At 37.3% G+C, this 21,533-nt stretch overlaps 1 protein-coding gene across 1 annotated transcript in view; it reads right to left on the bottom strand.

The window, feature by feature from the left end:
• LOC115219069 (protein MAK16 homolog) overlaps window positions 1–21,533 on the bottom strand; it is a 45,040-nt gene that overhangs the window by 1,524 nt on the left and 21,983 nt on the right. The window contains exons 8-9 of the mRNA XM_029789130.2: window positions 13,546–13,728; window positions 7,247–7,315 (exon numbers count right to left, since the gene is read on the bottom strand). Coding sequence (XP_029644990.1) covers window positions 7,247–7,315; window positions 13,546–13,728 — 252 coding nt within the window. The remainder of the gene's footprint in view (window positions 1–7,246; window positions 7,316–13,545; window positions 13,729–21,533) is intronic.

Below are 21,533 nucleotides of genomic sequence, written 5' to 3'. Positions count from 1 at the left end.
TTAGGAAGAGAAACTATTTTCCCTAAGACATATTTCAAGGAAGATGGGGTCAACTTCATTGACCTGACCTACAGGATGAGCTAAAGGGCATCAAGTCTCATCTCCTTCCCCTTCCCAACTCCCCTAATTAAACTGTTCTCATGATTAATTAGTAGCCACTGTTGACCTCTCTATTACTGCCACTCCATGTAACTGTTTGTAGAAGTGGTGATGGTGGGAGTAGTGCTGGTGTATGATTGTAGTTGTTGTTAAGAGGGGTAGGGGTGGAAATGGCGCTGGTATTATCCTCTTGATCTGAAATTGCTCTATCTATCTTATCTTAAAGATTATTTTAGTCATGGTCTCTAAGTGGTGATGCATATAAGAATGTGTCTGAGTAGGGATTTAAGTAGTGGGAATTGTGTTGGCAATAGAAAGTTCAGTGTGTTTGTGATAGGATTATTATCTCCAGTCTTCCCTAATTAGAAAATAAACAAGGAGATTAGATTGTTGTCTGTCCAAATGACAGTTAACCACCATGGTGTTGACTTACTCTTTTTCCCTTTACCACTCCTGTATCCAATATTCTTCAGCATCCCCAACTATGTTTTCTTGAAATTGTTAACACTGAAGAAGGAATTAGTTTTTTTTAAAATCATTTTCCTGTATATCTGTGCATACATGTAACCATGTATGCAATACCTCTACCTTACTATCATTATCAGTTTAATGACTTCCCATATAAACATGGGTTGGACTATTTTACAAAACAATATTCATGTATTCCTCTCACATCTAAGACACTTGAACAAACTCAACCTTATCCTGTATATACATGTTTGTATGTGAAGCATTTCACTCAAATCTTAAGAATATTTAATTACAGATCTCACTGATAAATAAATCTGTAATTATTGAAACTGTGAAGTAATTTCTGATGGTGAGTGGAAGTGTTAAAATATTTGTGATTACATTAATATGCATATTAGGAACTATATTGTCTAATGTATCCCTCTTTATTTAAAGTGCTAACATTGAGAGAGAATTGACTGCTATTCTTAAGAGTTTGAGCCACTATATTGAGGTTTCTAGTTCGCAATGTGAATGGGTAATATCCAGAATTTCAAAAAAGTCACCTCTAGTTTTTTTTTGTTTAATGAACACTCTACTATATATTTATATTCAATGATTTTCTCTCATGAATCCTTATAAGCCACTCTCAGCTCTCACTATATATACTCCTCACATCTTACAGCACTGATTTCTTCAAGAATACACAGGCAAACACATACACTTTAACTTTGTTTTTATGACGAAGTTTAGGGTGTGGAAGCAATGTCTAGAATCAAAGGGCCTTAGGGTTAACCTAGCAAAAACTGAAGTCTTAGTAAGTAGGAAGGCTATCAAATCACAAACCCCTTCAGGCAGATGAGCCTGCTCAATCTGTAGAAAAGGCGTAGGTAGAAACTCCATACAATGTACCCGGTGTAAGCTATGGACACATAAAAGCTGTTGCAATATCAAAGGAAGGTTAAACAGGAAGATAATTTTTGTGATGCACACGGGCAATAAACATTGAAGATGTACTGAACATCATCCAGTATTCTTCTACACTCTTTGTACCAATATTGAGTTGCCTCAACTTGCTGCCCAGGTTTTTGCTGAGGTTCTATTTCACACTGTGCCCTTTGTTGACGTTTAGTCACTTGTTTGCCAGCTTCGCTTGCTGTCATGAATAAGTCTGTGATCTGTCCAGCATTCTGCATCACACATAGCCTTTGTCACCCTAACATCCCACCTCCCGACTATGACAGTCTATTAGATGTCAATGCTAGTCATATAGATGTATCCAGGACTATTGCAGTATTACAGTACTCTTACAATACATCCATGCACAGTGGGCAAAAGGCCTTTTCATAGACTTTTGTAAATGATTTGGGCATTCTTCCAAAAAATGGAGATGCAGAGTGTGGGTACCTGTTTTTTTGACTGAAATTTTTTGTCAGGAATCCACTTTTGACCTCTAGATGTCCTTCATTTACATTATTTTACATTTCATGGATATTTGTCCTCATCTGGTTTGTTGTTAACACATTTCCGCTGATATACCCTCCAGCCTTCATCAGGTGTCTTGCGGACATTTCGAACCTGGGTTCTCGTTCCTAAGGTATTTTTCAATGTTATTATTATTATTCAGGTCATTGCCTGGAATCAAACTCGGAATCTTGGGGTTAGTAGCCAGCACTCTTAACCACTACACCATATGCCCATGAGCAATTATGGTGTGAATTTTAGGGCTTATAAATCTAATATTTTCCTATCCTTCCTTAATACCGGTTCCCATATATACTATTCATATCTGCACTCGGTCTGCTTAAGAGGTTGTTGTGTCCTAGCATACATGCTGCTGCTTTTAGTTTTCGTATTTTCCAGTGGTGTTCTCTGTCTATTATTTTAACTTCGTCCCACAGAGGGAGACGCTCTCCATTTTTCCATACATGATCAGCTATAACCGATTTATCAATATCTCATATCACAGCTTTGCAATGTTCCTCTACCCTTATTTTCTATAATGTAATAAAACAGGCCTGCCCATACAAGAAGGAAGAAAATTACAAACTCTGGTGTATATATATTAATCTTTGTAAGCAAAAGAAATTCAATGTATCTCTTCGGTAATTTTGAAAGAAGAATGTCATGATAGGATGGTTGAAGTCATTTGTAGCTATTTTTACAAAAAGAATACTCAAATGGTACCATTAAACTGCTAACAGAATGTTGAAATGTAAAGTTTATTGTAAGTTTTGCAGAACGGGACTTCTGAAATAAATTAGTGTTCAAACCGGCCGTAACCGGCCAGAATTAATTCCCCTTTATATGTTCAAACCAGCCAAATCTGGCCGTAAACAATCACTCTACGAAATCGATGAAAAAATTAACAAATCACGTTATTAAATTCTCGTAGCTTTGAGATAATGCGAGATGAAGCCTTTCCCGCCTTTATTCAAGTATAAATACTGTGAAATTGTTTAGACCACATGGTTATTTCCACATTTGAAGAGAACTGTATACGTTTGTTGTGAAAGAAATGGCATCAGCAAGTAGCGATTCCGACTTTGAAGGCTTTACTATTGATGATATTGAAGATATCAACGAAAACAAAAGTATTTTGACTTCGGATGAATCTGATATTGATATCAGTGATTACTCGTCGGACGAAGAAGATTTCGATAACGAAAGTGAAGAAAATGAAAGTGATGAAAACGATAGTGTAAGCAAGGCAACATGGTCAAAAATTACGACACCAGTCACAATTTCTGATTTTACAGAAAACACTGGTCCACAACACAATTTACCTCCTGATGCTCAACCACTGGACTATCTGTTTTTATTTTTGCCTGAAAGTTTTTTTGAAAATGTTGCGGAGCAAACGAACAAATATGCGCAACATTTAATTTCTGTTCGAGGAAGAAACGATCCACTATGGCAGCACAACTAATACTGTGGAAATGAGAGCATTTTTTACAATTAACATTATGTTTGGAGTTAAACAGCTTCCTCGACTGTGGAACTATTGGAGTCCCGATGTAAGGTATGGCGACCTATATATTTCGAGCATCATGTCGAAGCAAAGGTATTCGAAAATATCTCAGTATTTGCATTTAGCTGATTCTGCCAATGCCCCCAACAAAAACAACCCAAACTACGATCCCCTGTACAAAGTACGTCCCATGATAGATTTACTTGTAAATAATTATAAAACTGTTTATTTACCTGGGAAAAATCTCAGTGTAGATGAAGCCATAATAGGATTTAAGAGCAGAGTACATTTTCGGCAGTACATGCCTCCCAAACCTACTAAAAGGGGGATCAAGGTATGGGAAGTTTGTGAATCGGAGACAGGATACTGTGTAAACTTCGATGTTTACACAGGTAAGAAGTATAATGGGAAAAGACCGCATGGATTGGGACATGATGTTGTATGGTCCCTTACACAACCTTTTCACCATCAGCACCGACACCTCTATTTCGATCGTTTTTTTTCTTCAGTGGCTTTGGCTAAAAATCTTGCCCGTGTAAGCACTGTTATGGGAAACCGTAAAGGTTTACCCCATGAAACAAAAAATAAATTGAAAAAAAGAGGGGACATTTTGCAGATGCAAAAATAAAATTTATTAGTTACTGCATTTAAAGACAAAAGACAGATTTTATTTCTGTCTTCTAACGAACAACCTGGTGTTGGGGCTGAGGGAAAACCCCTCGTGAATATTTGTTACAACAAATATATGGGTGGGGTAGACAAATCCGACCAATATCGGGCATATTACCCAGTTGGTCGACCTGGGAAGAAATGGTGGAGGTACATTTTGTGGTTTTTAGTTAATTTAACAATAGTAAATGCACACATTGTATACGTAAAAAGCCACAAAGTACCTCCGCCACCGAAAGACTACGACCACTTGAAATTTCGGGTTGCCATCGCATCTCAGTTACGTGAGGGCTTTTCTTCTAGAAAGCACAGAACTGGGAGAAAAGCAAAATTAACTGAGGTGGATGTCAACAGAGAAAATATTGACTTTCATCAAGTGGAAAAAATAAATGGAAGGAAAAAAGTTTGCAGACTGTGTTCGCAGCAAAAAAGAAAAACTGCGAAAGGGTACCAGGTCGAGACTTCATACATGTGTTCATTTTGCCAAGTGCCCTTGTGTAAAAGGGTGCTTTGGACAATTTCACGACATAAATATGCCATAAATGTATAATTTTGCATATTCCTTTTAATTTTATAATATAATATGTGAAAGTGAGAACTACATATTAATTTTCAGTATGTTACACACCTGTATTCACCTTTGTCTCACCTGTTAATGAGATTTTTTTTATTAGATGCATCCTGTTACGTGAATAAATTCATTAAATTGTATAAGAGTGCATAGCCAATGGTATATTGACTAGTAAAAGAGTTTTGTACTTTCTTTTCAATGATGACATTTGAACGAAATAGAGAAAAAGAGTAAAATCTTGTACCGATTACACCTGTATTTTAATTAATTCAAATTAATGTACCTCATCTTGAAAAATGTAAAATTGTTGGCCGTTGGCATCTGGGATAATTTTAGCAGCAAACCAAACAGGTAAGATGTATTAAGAATATGAATTTTAGTGTTTATTCATAATGTTATTGTTTTTACACCTGTTAATTAAATTTACCTGCCCATAAAAGTCAAATTTAGTCAGAAAGATCAGCTAAAATTACGTAATTATAAACCACTGGCATATAAGTACCCATTTACAAAGTTTCAAAGCTCTATGTAGAAAATTAACAAAGTTACAAGTAAATATTGTGGACACCCCACTTGAACCTGAATAAATCAAAATTAATGTGAACAGATAAGCATTACATTTGACAAATTAATCTGAACACTAAAGGGTTAAATTTTATTTGTACTAGATGATGATGATGATTCAATATCATTCTTTATAATTCTAAGGCAAAAATTGAGCTGATTTCTCATTGATGGTTTCCAAACACACTCATGTACAGAATATAAGAAATTGATCAACATCTTAATTATCAGACTAATATAATCTTTGTTTTTTTATCATATCTTGGTCAAAAATATTGCTATGATAATGTTGAAAAGATCATTAGAAGTATCAGTCCAGTATATTGTGAGCTCATTATGCTGTAGTTTTGTACATATTAAATTAAGTTTAACCCTTTAGCATTTAAACCAGCCATATCCAGCCAAAGTATTCTTCCTGTTTTATGGTCAAACTGGCCAGATCCGGCCTCCCGCACCAATCCACAATTATTATTTCGAAAAGTTAACAGTTACCTCATCAAAATTGCAAAGCTACAAGATAATGCAAGATTAATTCAAAATAATTTGAATACATAAGTATTACTTTTGACAGTAATCTGAATGCTAAAGGGTTAAAGAATGAAATAAGCTGCTAAGAGTATATTCAAATTTTTTGGCACTCAGTTAGCCAGTATTCTGAGAACCCTTAATAACAAAGATCAGATCAATGTTAGCATTACCAAAGCATTTACACTGGTTTTATCTATTTCTTTGAACAAACCTAAACTAGGTCAGCATTACACTGACCATGCACAAATTACTAGGTTAATGAGAGCAATAGACTTCATCAGTGTGATGAATCAGGTTTGGAAGTAGATAACAAATTGTTCAGAAGATTCAAGACATTTAAGGAGAAAGATATACCAGATTGAGAGTTTGAGAGATACTTTAAATGGTTGATCTGTGATTAAGAAGTGAATCAGTAGTGGAAACAGTCTCTACCAGAGTGGAAAAAGTGTAGAATAAGAGGACATTCCACAAGATATGTGGAAGAAGGACCTTTAAAAGAAGTAGCGTGAGTGAACTGTATTAAATCAAAGTCTGAAGACTAAATATGAATTACAAACATTTGAATTTTCTGCATCATAGTTCTTATTGTCAAGTAAATTTTTCCAGATTTGTATTTTTTTTCTTTTAGTAAAATGTGGATAATATAAGACACATATTTGTCTAATAAATCCTTCTTGTTGACTTTACTACCTCATTTTGTTAGTTATCTTAATGCTGTCCCTTGCCCTACCATACCCTCATATCATTCTAAAAAGTAAAAAGCTCTTAAAAGGATACTGTTGATATAGTTGGCATAAAAAAAATTAATTTCATGAAAATTGCAAGATTGCTAAAAATTGGAAAAAAGTATATCTGCTGTGACAGATACACTAATGTGATAATAATTTACTGCAACTACTACAATAATTTAAGTATGCTGATAATGAAATGAAATCACACCCCTATCTACCTCGCTAACGTAATCGGTTCTTTACCAATTTCTATCTCCAGTCCCACTTTTTTTTTTCTATTCTTTCTACATATCTATGTACATACACACATATGCATATATTTATTTCTTTATTGCCCACAGGGAGCTAAACATAGAGGGACAAACAGGGACAGACAAAGGGATTAAGTCGATTACATCGACCCCAGCGTGTAACTGGTACTTATTTAATCGACCCCGAAAGGACGAAAGGCTAAGTCAACCACAGCGAAAAATGAACTCAGAACATAACAGCAGCCGAAATACCACTGAGCATTTCGCCCGGCGTGCTAATGTTTCTGCCAGCTCGCCGCTGTATCATATGCATATACAATATATATATATATATATATATATATATATGCATACACACACACACATATATATATATAAACATGCCAACACATCAGAACAGTGTAATACTCACCTCAAGATCTTCAATATCACTTTCTTCAAATTCATCGTAAGGAACATATTCCACATAACTTGATGTACTCTAAGTATGTAGATAGAATATATAAAATTATAGTAAAATTTATTAGTTATTGAGCTTAGTATATGACAATATGGACAAGTAATATATAGAAGCTGAAGGAGACCTTAATTGTATGTTCAGAGAAGTTCTAGTTGATGCATATTACAGGGGATAAGATAAGGACTTGTAACAGACAACTGGTCGTTGTCTATGCTATAAATCTATAGGATATCAGGCGAAGGCTTCAGACCAGACCTCTTGCTAGAGTAAGGCTCCAAGAGAAGGTGGTAAGATGGCAGAAATGTTAGCATGCTGAGCAAAATACTTAGTGGTATTTCGCCTGTCTTTACATTCTGAGTTCAAATTCTGCCAAGGTCAACATTGCCTTTCGTCCTTTCAGGGTCAATAAATTAAGTACCAGTTGCACACTGGGGTCAACTGGCCCTCTCCCCAAAAATTGTGGGTCTTGTACCCAGAGTAGAAGAAGAAAAGAAAAAGAATAAGGCTCCAGGCAGATGGAAGGCAACATTATGCAGATAAAGTTCTAAAAGCTTAGATACAGACTTGGCATGTGTTCTGCATGTGATGTTACAGAATGAGAAGTCTGCATAGGAGAGTCCACTCAAAGGAGATCCAAAGGAGGACCAGCAATTCTATCTATATGTGAGATAGAGCAATTAAGAGTACAAAGGCAGCTGGACTACAGATACAGATACTGAGATACTTGAAATATCTAAGTCACTTGCATAGTTAATCGTTGTTAACTGCTATACAAGCAAAGATACTTTCTTGCTTCATGCTCATTTGATGGGGCTAGGGTGATCCCACATTAGTGACCCCAGAGATGCCATCATACATAGAGCAGAGCAGGTCCATTGCTGGTGGTCCTATGCCAGCCACTCTGCATCCTTCAAGGTGACATCAAGCCTTTGAAGATCTTCCCCAATCACATCGAGCTATCTGGTGTGGGGCCTGCTACATGGTCTTTTCCAGACTGCAGCTGCTGCATTTAATGAGCCATGATAGGATGATTCAGTAGGAGATGGAAGAAATGCCCATGCTAGCATATGCAACAGATAACTATGATGTGGGAGGCTGCAGGCTGATCCGTGCATGCTCACAGTTCTTTATTGGAAATGCGATGGTATCATTTGATGGTTCTCAGGGCTCTGCTATCAAAGCTGTTGATCCTGTTTGCCAGTTTCTTCAAGAAGATTATACACATGAATTGTGTATAATCTTCCTCAAATGTTCAAAAGAATAACTAGAAGTTGTTGATAGTTTTACCTCAGGAACTAAATGGAAGCGGAGGTGAGTATTCCAAAAGCATAGTAACCAGAGTAAGAACAGAGTGGAAAAATTCAGGGAGCTTAACCTTTGATGGTAACAAAGGGCTTTGCTCTTCTTATAAAGATCCCAACAAGTACTAAACAGGCCTTGAATGTAGAAAAAAAAATGATGTGACGATGCTCTGGTGGATGAGTAATATTAGTGAATGATGGATCACAAATGAAAAGAGAGAAAAAATAAAAACAGATATAAAAGAAACCAGATGTGATCTGTACAAAAGAAGACTTTCCTGGTATGGGAATTATAAGTAGACATCTCAAAATTTGTTGACATTAATATTTTACAAGTCCACACAATACAGCTTCCTCTTTCAGAGAGAAGTGATGGTGATGAGTGAGGTGTACTGAAGGTTGTAATAGCTTTGGGAAGTGTGTAGCAGTGGTAACAGTGCATGGTGTATGGTAGAAGTTGTGACAGAGAATGAAATATACATTTCAATGATGATGATAAGGATTATTCATAACTTATTTCATTCATATTAAGGCAGTTACTGACTTAAGTGACATGTTTCCATTTACTTTCAACATTTCGACAATTGATATTTGTGTGTCTGCATGTATCAGTACTTGTATGTGTGAGAATATGGATGCATATATTAGTGTGCATGTGCATGTATGTGTGTGTTTATGGGTGCACACATGCATGTGTGTTATTGTGTGTGTATTTGATTGAGAATAAAGCTTTTGTGAAGACACTACAATTCAAAGGAGAAAAATTAAAAATTTTAAAGTTATATATATATATATGTGTGTGTATATATATATATTAACAAAATGATGACCTTCAGAGATTGAGCTTTACTGAGGAGATGACAAAGGACCAAGATGATTGGCAATTGCAGAAAACTGGTTCAACTAAGCAAATGTGAGGCCTTAAAATCATATCACTTATGTCAATGCCCCTGCACCAAATCTGTCCCCCTCCACCACTATTAGGTAGAGCACTATTAACTTAACTGCTATAACTATGAGAGTAGAACTGCATGTATTTCATCACCCCCACCATTCAACCATCCTGGAACCACAGCCTTTTCTCTTATATTCTAAAGATGAACAGCCCTTCCATCTCCCCTTTCCCTTGTACACCCACCATGTTACCAATGGCAACCCTGACCCCATTACTTCTGTTTCCACAATTTCCACCTTTATGTATACCTTGTCCTGAGCACTGCGCATCCCACCCTCCACAAACTTCATATGTTTGCTGCCACTATTACCTCCCTGACCCACACCTACTTCCTCCACCTTCCCTTCCAACTACTATTCATGAGTGACTGTGCTTCCACCATGTTCAGCAATAACTGCATTTCGGTTATCCCTAACTCCCTTAATACTACTCCCTCCTCAGTTGAGACGGCCTTGGTTTCTGAGTTATTTGGTAACCTCACTAGTACTGGTGGCATATGAAAAGCACCCAGTACACTCTGTACAGTGGTTGGCATTAGGAAGGGCACCTAGCCACAGAACTCTTGCCAAAGCTGACATTGGAATTTGCTGCAACCCTCTGGTGTGCCAGCTCCTGCCAAACCATCCAACCCATGCCAGTCTGAAAAACAGATATTAAATGATGATGACATGTGATAATGAGATGGATGGCTGGATGATCAGAGATAGAAAACAAATGATATCTTTGATATTTCAAAATTTCCTCTTTTTTTTTTCTCTCTTCTACAGCCATTTCAATATAATAAACAGATAACAGAGTGAGAAACTTTATCGAAAGCTTTCTCCAGATCAATAAAAGCCAAGTACAATGGTTTACTTTTGGCCAAATACTTCTACAGTAATCTCACATGGCATCTGTGGCACTCTTCCCAGGTACAAAACCAAACTGCATCTCATCTGGTTTAATTCTATTCCTAATCAATTGTGCTGGTGGCATGTGAAATATACCGTTTGAATGTTGCTTGAGAAGACCTGTCAAGCCAAGTGAAATCATAGTTGTGGCCAATGCTGGTGTCACGTAACTGGCACATAAAAAAGCACCTTTCGAGCATTGGGCCTCGTGAAGGTCAAAGTGGATGATGCCAGTCGCATGTGAAAAGCACCTTTTGAGTGTTGGACCTCATGGAGGCAATGACAAATGACCAAGACCTTTGGCACTATGTCATGTTTGAGAAGAAAACCCATTAACCCTTTTGTTACTATATTTCTGACCAAAACACACCCCCTCATGAGTTTCAATTAAATTCTATAATAATCATGAATTTAGACTAGTTTTATTAAATAACTGTAACTTTTTTACTTATCAACATATTAATATGATATTTGGAACATAATTAAAGAAAGGGTTCTTTTGTCTCAAAGTGACTTTAATTACAGGTAAATCCAGGTAAACTGAGCAAAGGTAAAAATATAAAAATTTTGTTTAAACATCACCATAGAAAATGAATCAGCAGCTAATATTCAATTGGGTATGCAACAAAATTTTGATATAGAAGAATTGTGCACATCACTAGATCATCAGTTGAATGTAATGCACAACAGAACAGGTGTACCATAAAGGTGATATAAACTGAAATACTGGAATCCACCTAAATCCACCGCAAGTTTGACCGAACTAAAGAAATCGGTCAAAAAATATTATACGGCCCTGGTTATGGTAGGGAAGTGATAAATTCCAGACCACATCGTACCCTAGGCCATGCTGACTAACATTATTTTCCTTGTATAAAAACTAAATCCACAGCCATACCTAGTATTTGCTTCACAAATTTTCCAAATTTTGATCCCCCATTTTGTGTTTGTTTACATTCTGCGTAAGTTTGTTTCTGCAGTGATCGCTTCAAACAATAAATTCCAGACCACACCGTACCCTAGGCCATGCTGACTAACATTATTTTCCCAGTATAAAAACTAAATCCGCAGCCATACCTAGTATTTGCTTCACAAATTTTCCAAATTTTGATCCCCCATTTTGTGTTTGTTTACATTCTGTGTAAGTTTGTTTCCGCAGTGATCGCTTCAAACAATAAATTCCAGACCACACCATACCCTAGGCCATGCTGACTAACATTATTTTCCCTGTATAAAAACTAAATCCACAGCCATACCTAGTATTTGCTTCACAAATTTTCCAAACTTTGATCCCCCATTTTGTGTTTGTTTCCACAGTAATCTCTTCAAACAAGCATACTGAAAAAAATAAAAGTCTGATGGTCTTGCTTCCTAAGAAAGACTATAGATAAACTCTATCTCCTCAGAAAAATTGCTAATAAAAACATTTTTAAAGTTGTTACTTCATTCCGATGTAAAATCGTCTTTGCTGTCGCTATCACCGCTTTCTTTCTTCATAATCGCTGCTTTCATTTTCGGATACTATAACCCAACTATTTACAAAATGAAATCACGTATTTTCACAAATGTACTTACGAGATTTGGGCTTAAATTCACATTTAAATAACAATGGGTACTCTCAGCAGGCTACGGCCGGGTTGGTATTATGAACCAAAAAATTTTTCAGCCGGGTCAGTATCGAAAGGGTTAAACCAAGTAAAACAGCAGTCATGGCTGATTCTGGTGTCATGCAAATGGCACCTGTACTGGTGGCACATAAAAGAACCCATTACACTCTCAGAATGATTGGCATTACGAAGGGCATCCAGCTATAGAAACTATACCAAATCAGACTGGAGTCTGATGCAGCCTTCCAGCTTGCCAGCCCTGGTCAAACCATCCAACCCATTCCAACATGAAATGATGATGATGCTGATGAATAAAACACAAGGATGGAAGTTAACAGGCTTTAACAGTGGATCGCGACATACATTTCTGCACCCGACATCAGCTTAAGTTAAAGCTGATGTGGGGTGCAAATCCCTACTGAATACTCCTTTCACCACTCCTTTTCCAGTAACACCCCACTACCTCTATTCCTCACTCACTATTCTCACCACTATGTATCACTCGTCTCTAGCACCATGCATCTCTCTTACACCCTCCACATACTTCGCATTATTTGTTATCTCCCTGATATACTCCAATTCCCCACCACCACCAACCATGTTTACCTCTGACCATGCCCCCACCCATTTTTACTATTCACTGCATTCACCTCATTTTAATCCATCTACCTTTCCTTTCACACCCTCAAGAACTTACCAACCCACTCACTTTATCAAATCCTTTGTACCACTTCTCTTATATTCACCTTCCTGTAACTTGAAGGGTGCTCAGATACCTCATAGCCACCATCTTCTCATTTTTTCCAGCTTTCCTGTTCCTCTATTATACTTTAATTTCATCAACTGGTATGAAGCCTTTCTCTCAATACTACATCTCTGAGTTTTGTGAGGTACTCACTACACTGTAAAGTGGTTGGCACCAGCAAGGGCATCCAACCATAGAAACCATGCCAAAGTAGCTATTGGAGCTTGAAATAGTCCTCTGGTTTGTCAGTTCCTTTCAAATCATCCAACCTTTGCCAGTATGGAAAATGGACATTTAAATGATGATGATGCTGATATGTATAAGCATCACAAAAGAAACAGAAAGTATGTTTGTATATATGCATAAACTTCGATATTTTTGCATATAGGCACAGGAGTGGCTGTGTGGTAAGTAGCTTGCTTACCAGCCACATAGTTCCAGGTTCAGTCCCACTGCATGGCACCTTGGACAAGTGTCTTCTACTATAGCCTCAGGCTTGACAACCGATGGTGGCATGTCTACGTCCCCGTAACTTAGTGGTTCGGCAAAAGAGACTGATAGAGTAAGTACTACGCTTACAAAGAATAAATCCTGGGTCGATTTGTTCAACTAAAGGCGGTGCTCCAGCATGGCTGCAGTCAAATGGTTGAAACAATAAAGAATAAAAAAATAGTTATTACACAAATATTTATATCACAATCATCACTCTGAGCAACAGCAAACCAACAACAACAAAAATTTTAATATTTTTACCTTCTCGCCTTTCACTTTCTCCATCTCTTCTTCCACCTCCTCTGCAATCTGCCCTCGGTTTCCTTCCTCTTCACTGTCTATCTCTTCTTCTTCTTCTTCATCCTCCTCCTCCTCCTCTTCTACCTCTTCTCCATCTAACACCTTGGTAAATGCCTTCATTGGGAAGTTGTACACTTCATTATACTGCAAGACAAGAGCAAATTAGTGATAAATTAGTGGTGGAGAAGGAAGTGGGGAAAAGAGGGCAGGTGGGGGCATTAACTAGTGATGTTACTATGAATATCTGCTCATCACATTATATACCAACCACACACACACACACACACACACACACACACACACACACACACAGAGTCTCAAGGATGTGTGTATGTATAAATGTTATAACTATTCACATGCTTTTGAGCATGACCACCTTTCTCCTTTTCTATGTTTGTATATATGCATGCATACATATGTATATGTGTATATACACACACACACGAAAATGTAAAATCAAGTACAAAATAGAAAAAAAAAGTAAACATCTTAATGCCCCCTCCTCCCACCTTCTACTCCTTCACAATTTTCTTCTCCATCGCCCCAGTCCAAACCTAAGATTATGTAGAGAACATGATTATGACAGCTCCTTCCCGGATGACCTTCTAATTTTCCTTACACACACACACACATACCCTTCCTTCAACCATTGTTACCACTCAGATCAACTTTGTACAACCCAAATTTATCACTATCTTACACTCACCCCCATCAAATTAATTAAAGGTAATTGTGCCAAAGATGGCTATTGTCTTTCACATGAACTTATCTGCCTAATCTGGAACTTCAGATATATTTTATGATTTAGCTTAGCCAGGGCTGTACCATTGTGTGTATGTGTGTATGTATTTATATTTATATGAGTAAATCAGTGTATAAGAAATTATACAAAGTATACATTAGTATAATACATACTAGTATGTATGTATGCTCAGTTTTATACAATTGCATATTTACAAATAAGTGCAAATAAAGAAAGCTCATCAGATCACATAAAATTCACTCTATACTTACAATGTATAGAAGGCCAAAAGTGAATAAAATTACAGTGATTTGACCAATAAAAGCTCAACAACAGAGCAAAGACAAGCTGTGTTGCTATCTAGTATAGAAAAAAATTTCTTCACATATGAATGCCCTTAGATCAGTTAAGTTTAAATGCCAAATAAAAAAATTTAAGCTAAATAACAGAGATAAAGTAACTTAAAAATATAACCAAATGATCTAAAATAACTACCAAAGTAATTACACGGGTGGTCAGCTGGTTTAGGGACAAGACAGTTGGTGTAAAGATTTTAAAGAAGTCACGGACAAGTGCTTCTAGGCAGAAAGTCAACCTAACACCAACAAACTGTGTTCTTTAGCTATAAACTTTTATTCAAAATCATCTAATATCCACAAAAGAAGTCTGAACTTTCAACAATCACACTTTCACACCAACCATATCTCCATATACTTTCCATACAGTGTGTTAATCTTGAATATACAAAATACACACAGAAACATACACAGAAACACATCTATGCAAGAATATACACATGCTTATAAATATAACACACAGCTATACACATACACACATATCAACACACACACACACACACACATGGTTTATAGATGAGAAACAGATATTCTCTGTACAGAATACACTTCATAGTACTCAAGAGGTGGAGGAGTAAATGTGAGGTTAGGCAAGTTGATATACAAAAAATATTAAATGCATTTAATACAAAAAGTATACATATGTTTACATATAAAAAATGTCCAGCTTACACAGGATAGAAATGATATCAAGAATTAAAGGGGTTGAATTAAAGTTTTATAAGTCCAACAGCAAATTTTGTTGCCCGGCCACTGCCTATACATGTACATAAATAGGCACAATTAAACATACGCACAAGCATATAGACAATTAATTATATACATATATATATACATATATGGAACATACATATACATCCATATTCATGAATACACACATAATATTTAATTATTACTAATATTATTGTTATTATTATTATTATTAATAATAATAATAATAATAATAATAGATTCAGTGTAATCTTCAGTTCACAATATATATTATAGGAGATTCCAATATATAGTATACCATAATATAATATAAACAGATAGTTACGAAAGAGGTAATCTTATCAATTTTAAAATCACAGTCAATATATACATATAACATACAGTTAGACCAGAGTTATTACAATATTATTCTTCTGCATACACATAAGTCCATGCACGTGGGCAACAAATTGAAGCAACATGCATATATATTCATATGTACAAATATACACCAATATCTATATGAAAATTTTTTTCTTTTTGTTATGACGAAATTATACATACATGTTTCTACACCGAATTAATAATATAATTTCACAGAATATTTCGTAATAAGAGTTCATGTGTTAAGAGATAATAGATTAGCTACAAGAGTCTTGTTATTCGTTATATCTTAATATTTTAGTGATTTAAATCTATCGGGGATTGGGGAGCAATTATTTTTAATCATAAGCTAAATCTAATTGCTTAACAAATTTGAATTTCTTTGTCTCAGTTACGGTTGGTTGATTGAAGACCGAATGATTAAAACTAATTGTAAATATCATGAATAATTGAAAATGTTTATAATATTTATATATACATATCTTAACGTATAAATCAATACATACATATCTATATATACACATATACATGTAGACATGCATGTAGTAACCTATGTAATAACAAACAGTAAAGTTATATAATATTATATTCTACTTTATGTAAAAACTATGTAATTTTTTAATGTATATTTTCTTAATAACTAAAAATACACACATATCTATTTATATATATAAACTACTAGCAGTATCGCCCGGCGTTGCTCGGGTTTGTAAGGGAAATAACTATAAAGCATTTTTAGAGAGTTATAGCCAAAAAATAGCAAAAAAATGGGAAAAAAATGATGGTAAATTTTTTTTTATGGATAAAAAAGGTGGAGTTGCGTCCCCTAGACGGTCTGTGGTTTGGGTTTCAGATTCTCGACCCCATGTCGAATTTATCGATCTTTTTCAGAACTGGGGGAACTTTTCAAAATTTTCGCTGCGTTAGTTTTGAATTATGACATTGGGCTATGTGTGTGTCAAGTTTCATCAGAATCGGTTGAAAGCCGTGGTCAGAGTGAGGGTACGAGAAAACAGACACACAGAAAACGCACAGACAAACTGCCGTTTATATAGAGAGAGATTTATCATAGTTCTCCAGGCAATAACAGAGGAATTCAAGATAGGATGTGCCTGGGAGCTCCTCTATGCTGACGACCTTGCTCTAATTACTGAGTCACTATCAGAACTAGAGAAGTTTCAGATGTGGAAGCAAGGATTAAAATCGAAGAGCCTTAGAGTCAACCTAGCTAAAACCAAAGTCCTAATAAGTAGGAAGATAGACAAACCACAAATCCCTTCAGGTTGATGGCCCTGCTCAATCTATAGAAAAGGCATAGGTAGAAACTCTATAAGATGTACCCAGTGTAAACTATGGACACATAAGAGGTGCAGCAATGTCAAAGGAAGGCTAACTAAGAAAATAGTTTTTGATTGTGGCAGATGCTCAGGAGCAATAAACGCTGAAAGTGTGCAGAGAATAACTTCTGTCACATTCCAGGGAGAAAAACTAGAAGTAGTTGATAGTTTCCGTTACCTAGGGGACCAAGTCAGTAGCGGGGGGTGGGTGTGCTGAAAGTGTAGCAGCTAGAATAAGAATAGTCTGGGCCAAGTTCAGAGAGCTCCTACCTCTGCTGGTGACAAAGAGCCTCTCACTCAGAGTAAAAGGCAGACTGTATGACGCATGTGTACGGACAGCCATGCTACATGGCAGTGAAACATGGGCCGTGACTGCTGAGGACATGCATAAGCTTGCAAGGAATGAAGCCAGTATGCTCCGATGGATGTGTAATGTCAGTGTACATACTCAACAGAGTGTAAGTACCTTAAGAGAAAAGTTGGACCTAAGAAGCATCAGTTGTGGTGAGCAAGAGAGAAGATTGCACTGGTATGGTCATGTGGCGAGAATGGATGAAGATAGCTGTGTGAAAAAGTGCCACATCCTAGCAGTTGAAGGAACCTGTGGAAGAGGTAGACCCAGGAAAACCTGGGATGCGGTGGTGAAGCACGACCTTCGAACATTAGGCTTCACCGAGGCAGTGACTAGTGACCAAGACCTTTGGAAATATGCTGTGCATGAGAAGACCCGGCAGAACAAGCAAGACCATAAGTCATGGCCTTTACCAGGGATGTAGCCAGCCCACTTATGCATACCTTTCCTTCTTTGGACACAAAACTGCTTGTGAAGACCTGTTGAGGCAAGTGAAATCGAAATCGAACTAAATTCGACGACTGGCACCCATGCCAACCTCCCTTCATTGGACACTAAACTCTACTTGCGAAAACCTTTTGGGGCAAGTGAAATCGAAATTGAACCAAATTTGATGACTGGCACCCGTGACAATGGAGCTCTAACAGCTCCATCCAAGCAGGATCACTGCCAGAGCAGCTGTCTGGCTTCTGTGCCAGTGGGCAAGTAAAAAGCACCATTTGAGCGTGATCATTACCAGCACCACCTTAATGGCACGTGAACAAAATATTCGAGCGAGGTCGTTGGAAGTGTCACTGGACTGACTCCTGTGCAGGTAGCACATAAAAAACACCATTTTCGAGTGTGGCCATTGCCAGTACCACCAGACTGGCTCTCATGCTGGTGGCACGTAAAAGCACCCACTACACTCTTGGAGTGGTTGGCATTAGGAAGGGCATACAGCTGTAGAAACTCTGCCAGATCAGATTGGAGACTGGTTTGCCAGTCCCCAGTCAAATCGTCCAACCCATGCTAGCAAGGAAAGCGGATGTTAAACGATGATGATATATATATATGTATGTATTTATATATATATATATATTATCCATCATCATCATTTAACATATGTTTTCCATGCTGGCATGTGTTGGATGGTTTGACCAGAACTGGCAAGCTAGAACAGTTTCTGGTTAGATTTGGCTTGGTTTCTGTAGCTGGATGTCCTTCCTAATGCCAACCACTTTACAGACTTGCTGGGTGCTACTTTATTATGTGGCACCAGCAATGGTGCTTTTTTACATGGCACAGGTACAGGAACTTTTTACATGGCACTAGCAAGGATGATTTATATATAATTCATGTTAGGCTTAGAAGTGATGCATGCTACCAGATTTTCTGACGCAAGGCAAATCGAACAAGCCACCCCAAATCCTTATAGTATCCATGTGGATGGAGTTAGAACTGGACGGTTTATACTGGCATGAGTCATAATTACAAAGTTATAATAATAAAGTCATATCAAGTAATATTTTGCATGCATTTAATATCTATGTTTCAGATAATCGTGCAACAGATAAAAAGGAATTTCTTCTCTTACACAAAATCTACTTCAGTTAAGACATAGTATATATGGTTGGAGCAGTTCATGTTGCCTACTTGATGAGAGAAGAACATGGTCAGAAGGGGTAAAAAAGCTAAAGAGTGGGAAGTAGAAAAGAGAGAGAAGATTGGAAAGGAAAAGAGAGAAAAAAAGGAGGAAACGGGATCAGTAGCGTAGGTATGAAGATAAAGGAATAGTGATGGAGATAGAACAATATGGCAAGAGAAGAAGGAGGGGTCAACTAGATATATAAGAATCTAGCCTAAAAGCTGCCCGATGGGGTGGTTTTTAAGCTAGCTCCTGTGGAAGGCTCTACATTGGGCCTTGGGTCCAACAGTGACATTTCATGCATTGAGTACATATTAAATTTTATTAAACTTGACCAATATTTTTCAAGCAATGAACAATTTTCATCAAAACAATGATATAATTTGTCGATTTGGAACTTATTGCGAAGCTGCATGATAAACATTTTTTTGTCTTCCCATTCAGGGGACAGTACAATTTTTTTTTCTGTCTAACCTCTCTCTCTCACTTTCTGTTGATTGTTTTCAACCATCATCACCATCACCAGTACCACCACCATTGCCACAACTGCCATACATGCACCATTCAGACTTCTAATGCCACCTCCATCAATACCTTTGGCGTCGCCGCCTTTCCCTCCACCACCATCACCACTGTCTTTCATATCACTTACTATCACCATAATCCCTGTCTGCCTTGGCTACCACTACCCATACCATAATCACCATCGCCTCCGCCTCTATCACAACTACAACTCATACTATTACTATCACCGCATTACCATCACAACCATCAATCTACTACCACCATCACCGTCTCTATGCCTACTAATACTCTGACCCCATCAAGAGAAAAAGTACAAGTATTATTGAATAGTGTGAGAAGGGGTCAAAGTGTGACACACTGACACACAGAGATATATTTTGGCATTTATTATTATAGATTAAATAAATGTACCAAAGAACATGACTGAAAACAAAGAATGAAAGCATAATAATGATAATAAGTAGCAGCAGCTGGAAAAATTAGGTGGGATTGGCTGATGAAAGGAACCCTAAAAAGAGACCAAGAGCACTATACTGGAAGCGCAGGACCAAGATCTGACTATGGACTGGAGGATCAACCTTAAGAATGAGCAAGTGTGTCTGTTGTGCTGCATCTATAATAGAGTGGATGAAACCAATGCCCTAAACTTGGCCCAAAACCACTACAAGTTGTGGCAATATGACCAGGTAGCAAAAGAGCTCCATTGGAAACTGTGCAAAAAGTTGGGGCTGGAGGCAAGACGTGGTATGAGCATAAACCACAGAGAGTGGCCGGGTCAGAGACTAGAAAAATCTTCTGGGATTTCCCAATCCAAATAGGCGCAAGAGCATGACAGACCGGACCTAGTCGTGGTGGACATGGTGCACCACATATGCTATATAGTTGATGTTGCATGCCCCTTTGACCCATAAATAGTCAAGAAGGAAGTCGAAAAGATAGATACCACCCTCTTAAGTACGAAATAGCCTGGCTTATGGAAAATAAAGAAGGTGAAGCTAGTGCCAATTCTTGTTGGGTCCTTGGGAACGGTATCAGAAGCCATCAAGAGGAATATAAAGGAAATTGAAATAGAGTGCCCAGTTAGAAAAGGTTTGCCTCTTTGGCACAGCCAGAATAATCAGGAAAGTAATTAGATAGCTGAAAAGAATGAATAGCATGGTCTCATAGGCTACAGGTAGTAAGCATGCTGTGCATGCAAGACTCCAGGAGTGCCAACAAAACCTGTGATAAAGAGATGATGATGATAATAATAATAATAATAATTCTGATACATTTATTTATTCATTTATTTTGTTTTTACTCTTTGTATTCTGTCACATGCTCTTTTGTACATTTATTTATTTAGTTGACTCTTCCTCCTGTTTCCACATAGTTGCAATTTCTCTCATTTTTGTCCTGCCTTCATACACTACTAATCCCTCACTGCTATTCCATTTACCTCCCTCTAAATATTCTACCCCTTCTGAGCATGCCTTGTCCCTAAGTTGCTCAAGTTTAATAAAGTGTGAATACCATCAATTTGTTTATATTTTGATATGTCTTAACTGAGGAAGATTTTGTGTAAAAAGCACCATCCGTTCGTGGCCGTTGCCAGCCTCGCCTGGCCCCCGTGCCGGTGGCACGTAAAAAGCACCATCCATCCGTGGCCGTTTGCCAGCTCCATCTGGCACCTGTGCGGGTGGCACGTAAAAAGCACCCACTACACTCATGGAGTGGTTGGCGTTAGGAAGGGCATCTAGCCGTAGAAACACTGCCAGATCAGACTGGGCCTGATGCAGTCTTCTGGCTTCACAGACCCCAGTTGAACCGTCCAACCCATGCTAGCATGGAAAGCGGACGCTAAATGATGATGATGATGATGAAATACCCATTTTTATCAATTGAACAATTATCTGAAACATACATATTAAATGCATTCAATACATAACTGCTGATT

The sequence above is a fragment of the Octopus sinensis genome, linkage group LG14 (genome assembly GCF_006345805.1).
Source record: "Octopus sinensis linkage group LG14, ASM634580v1, whole genome shotgun sequence".
NCBI classification, from domain to species: Eukaryota; Metazoa; Mollusca; class Cephalopoda; order Octopoda; family Octopodidae; genus Octopus; species Octopus sinensis.
This window is presented reverse-complemented; position numbering and strand designations above follow the sequence as displayed.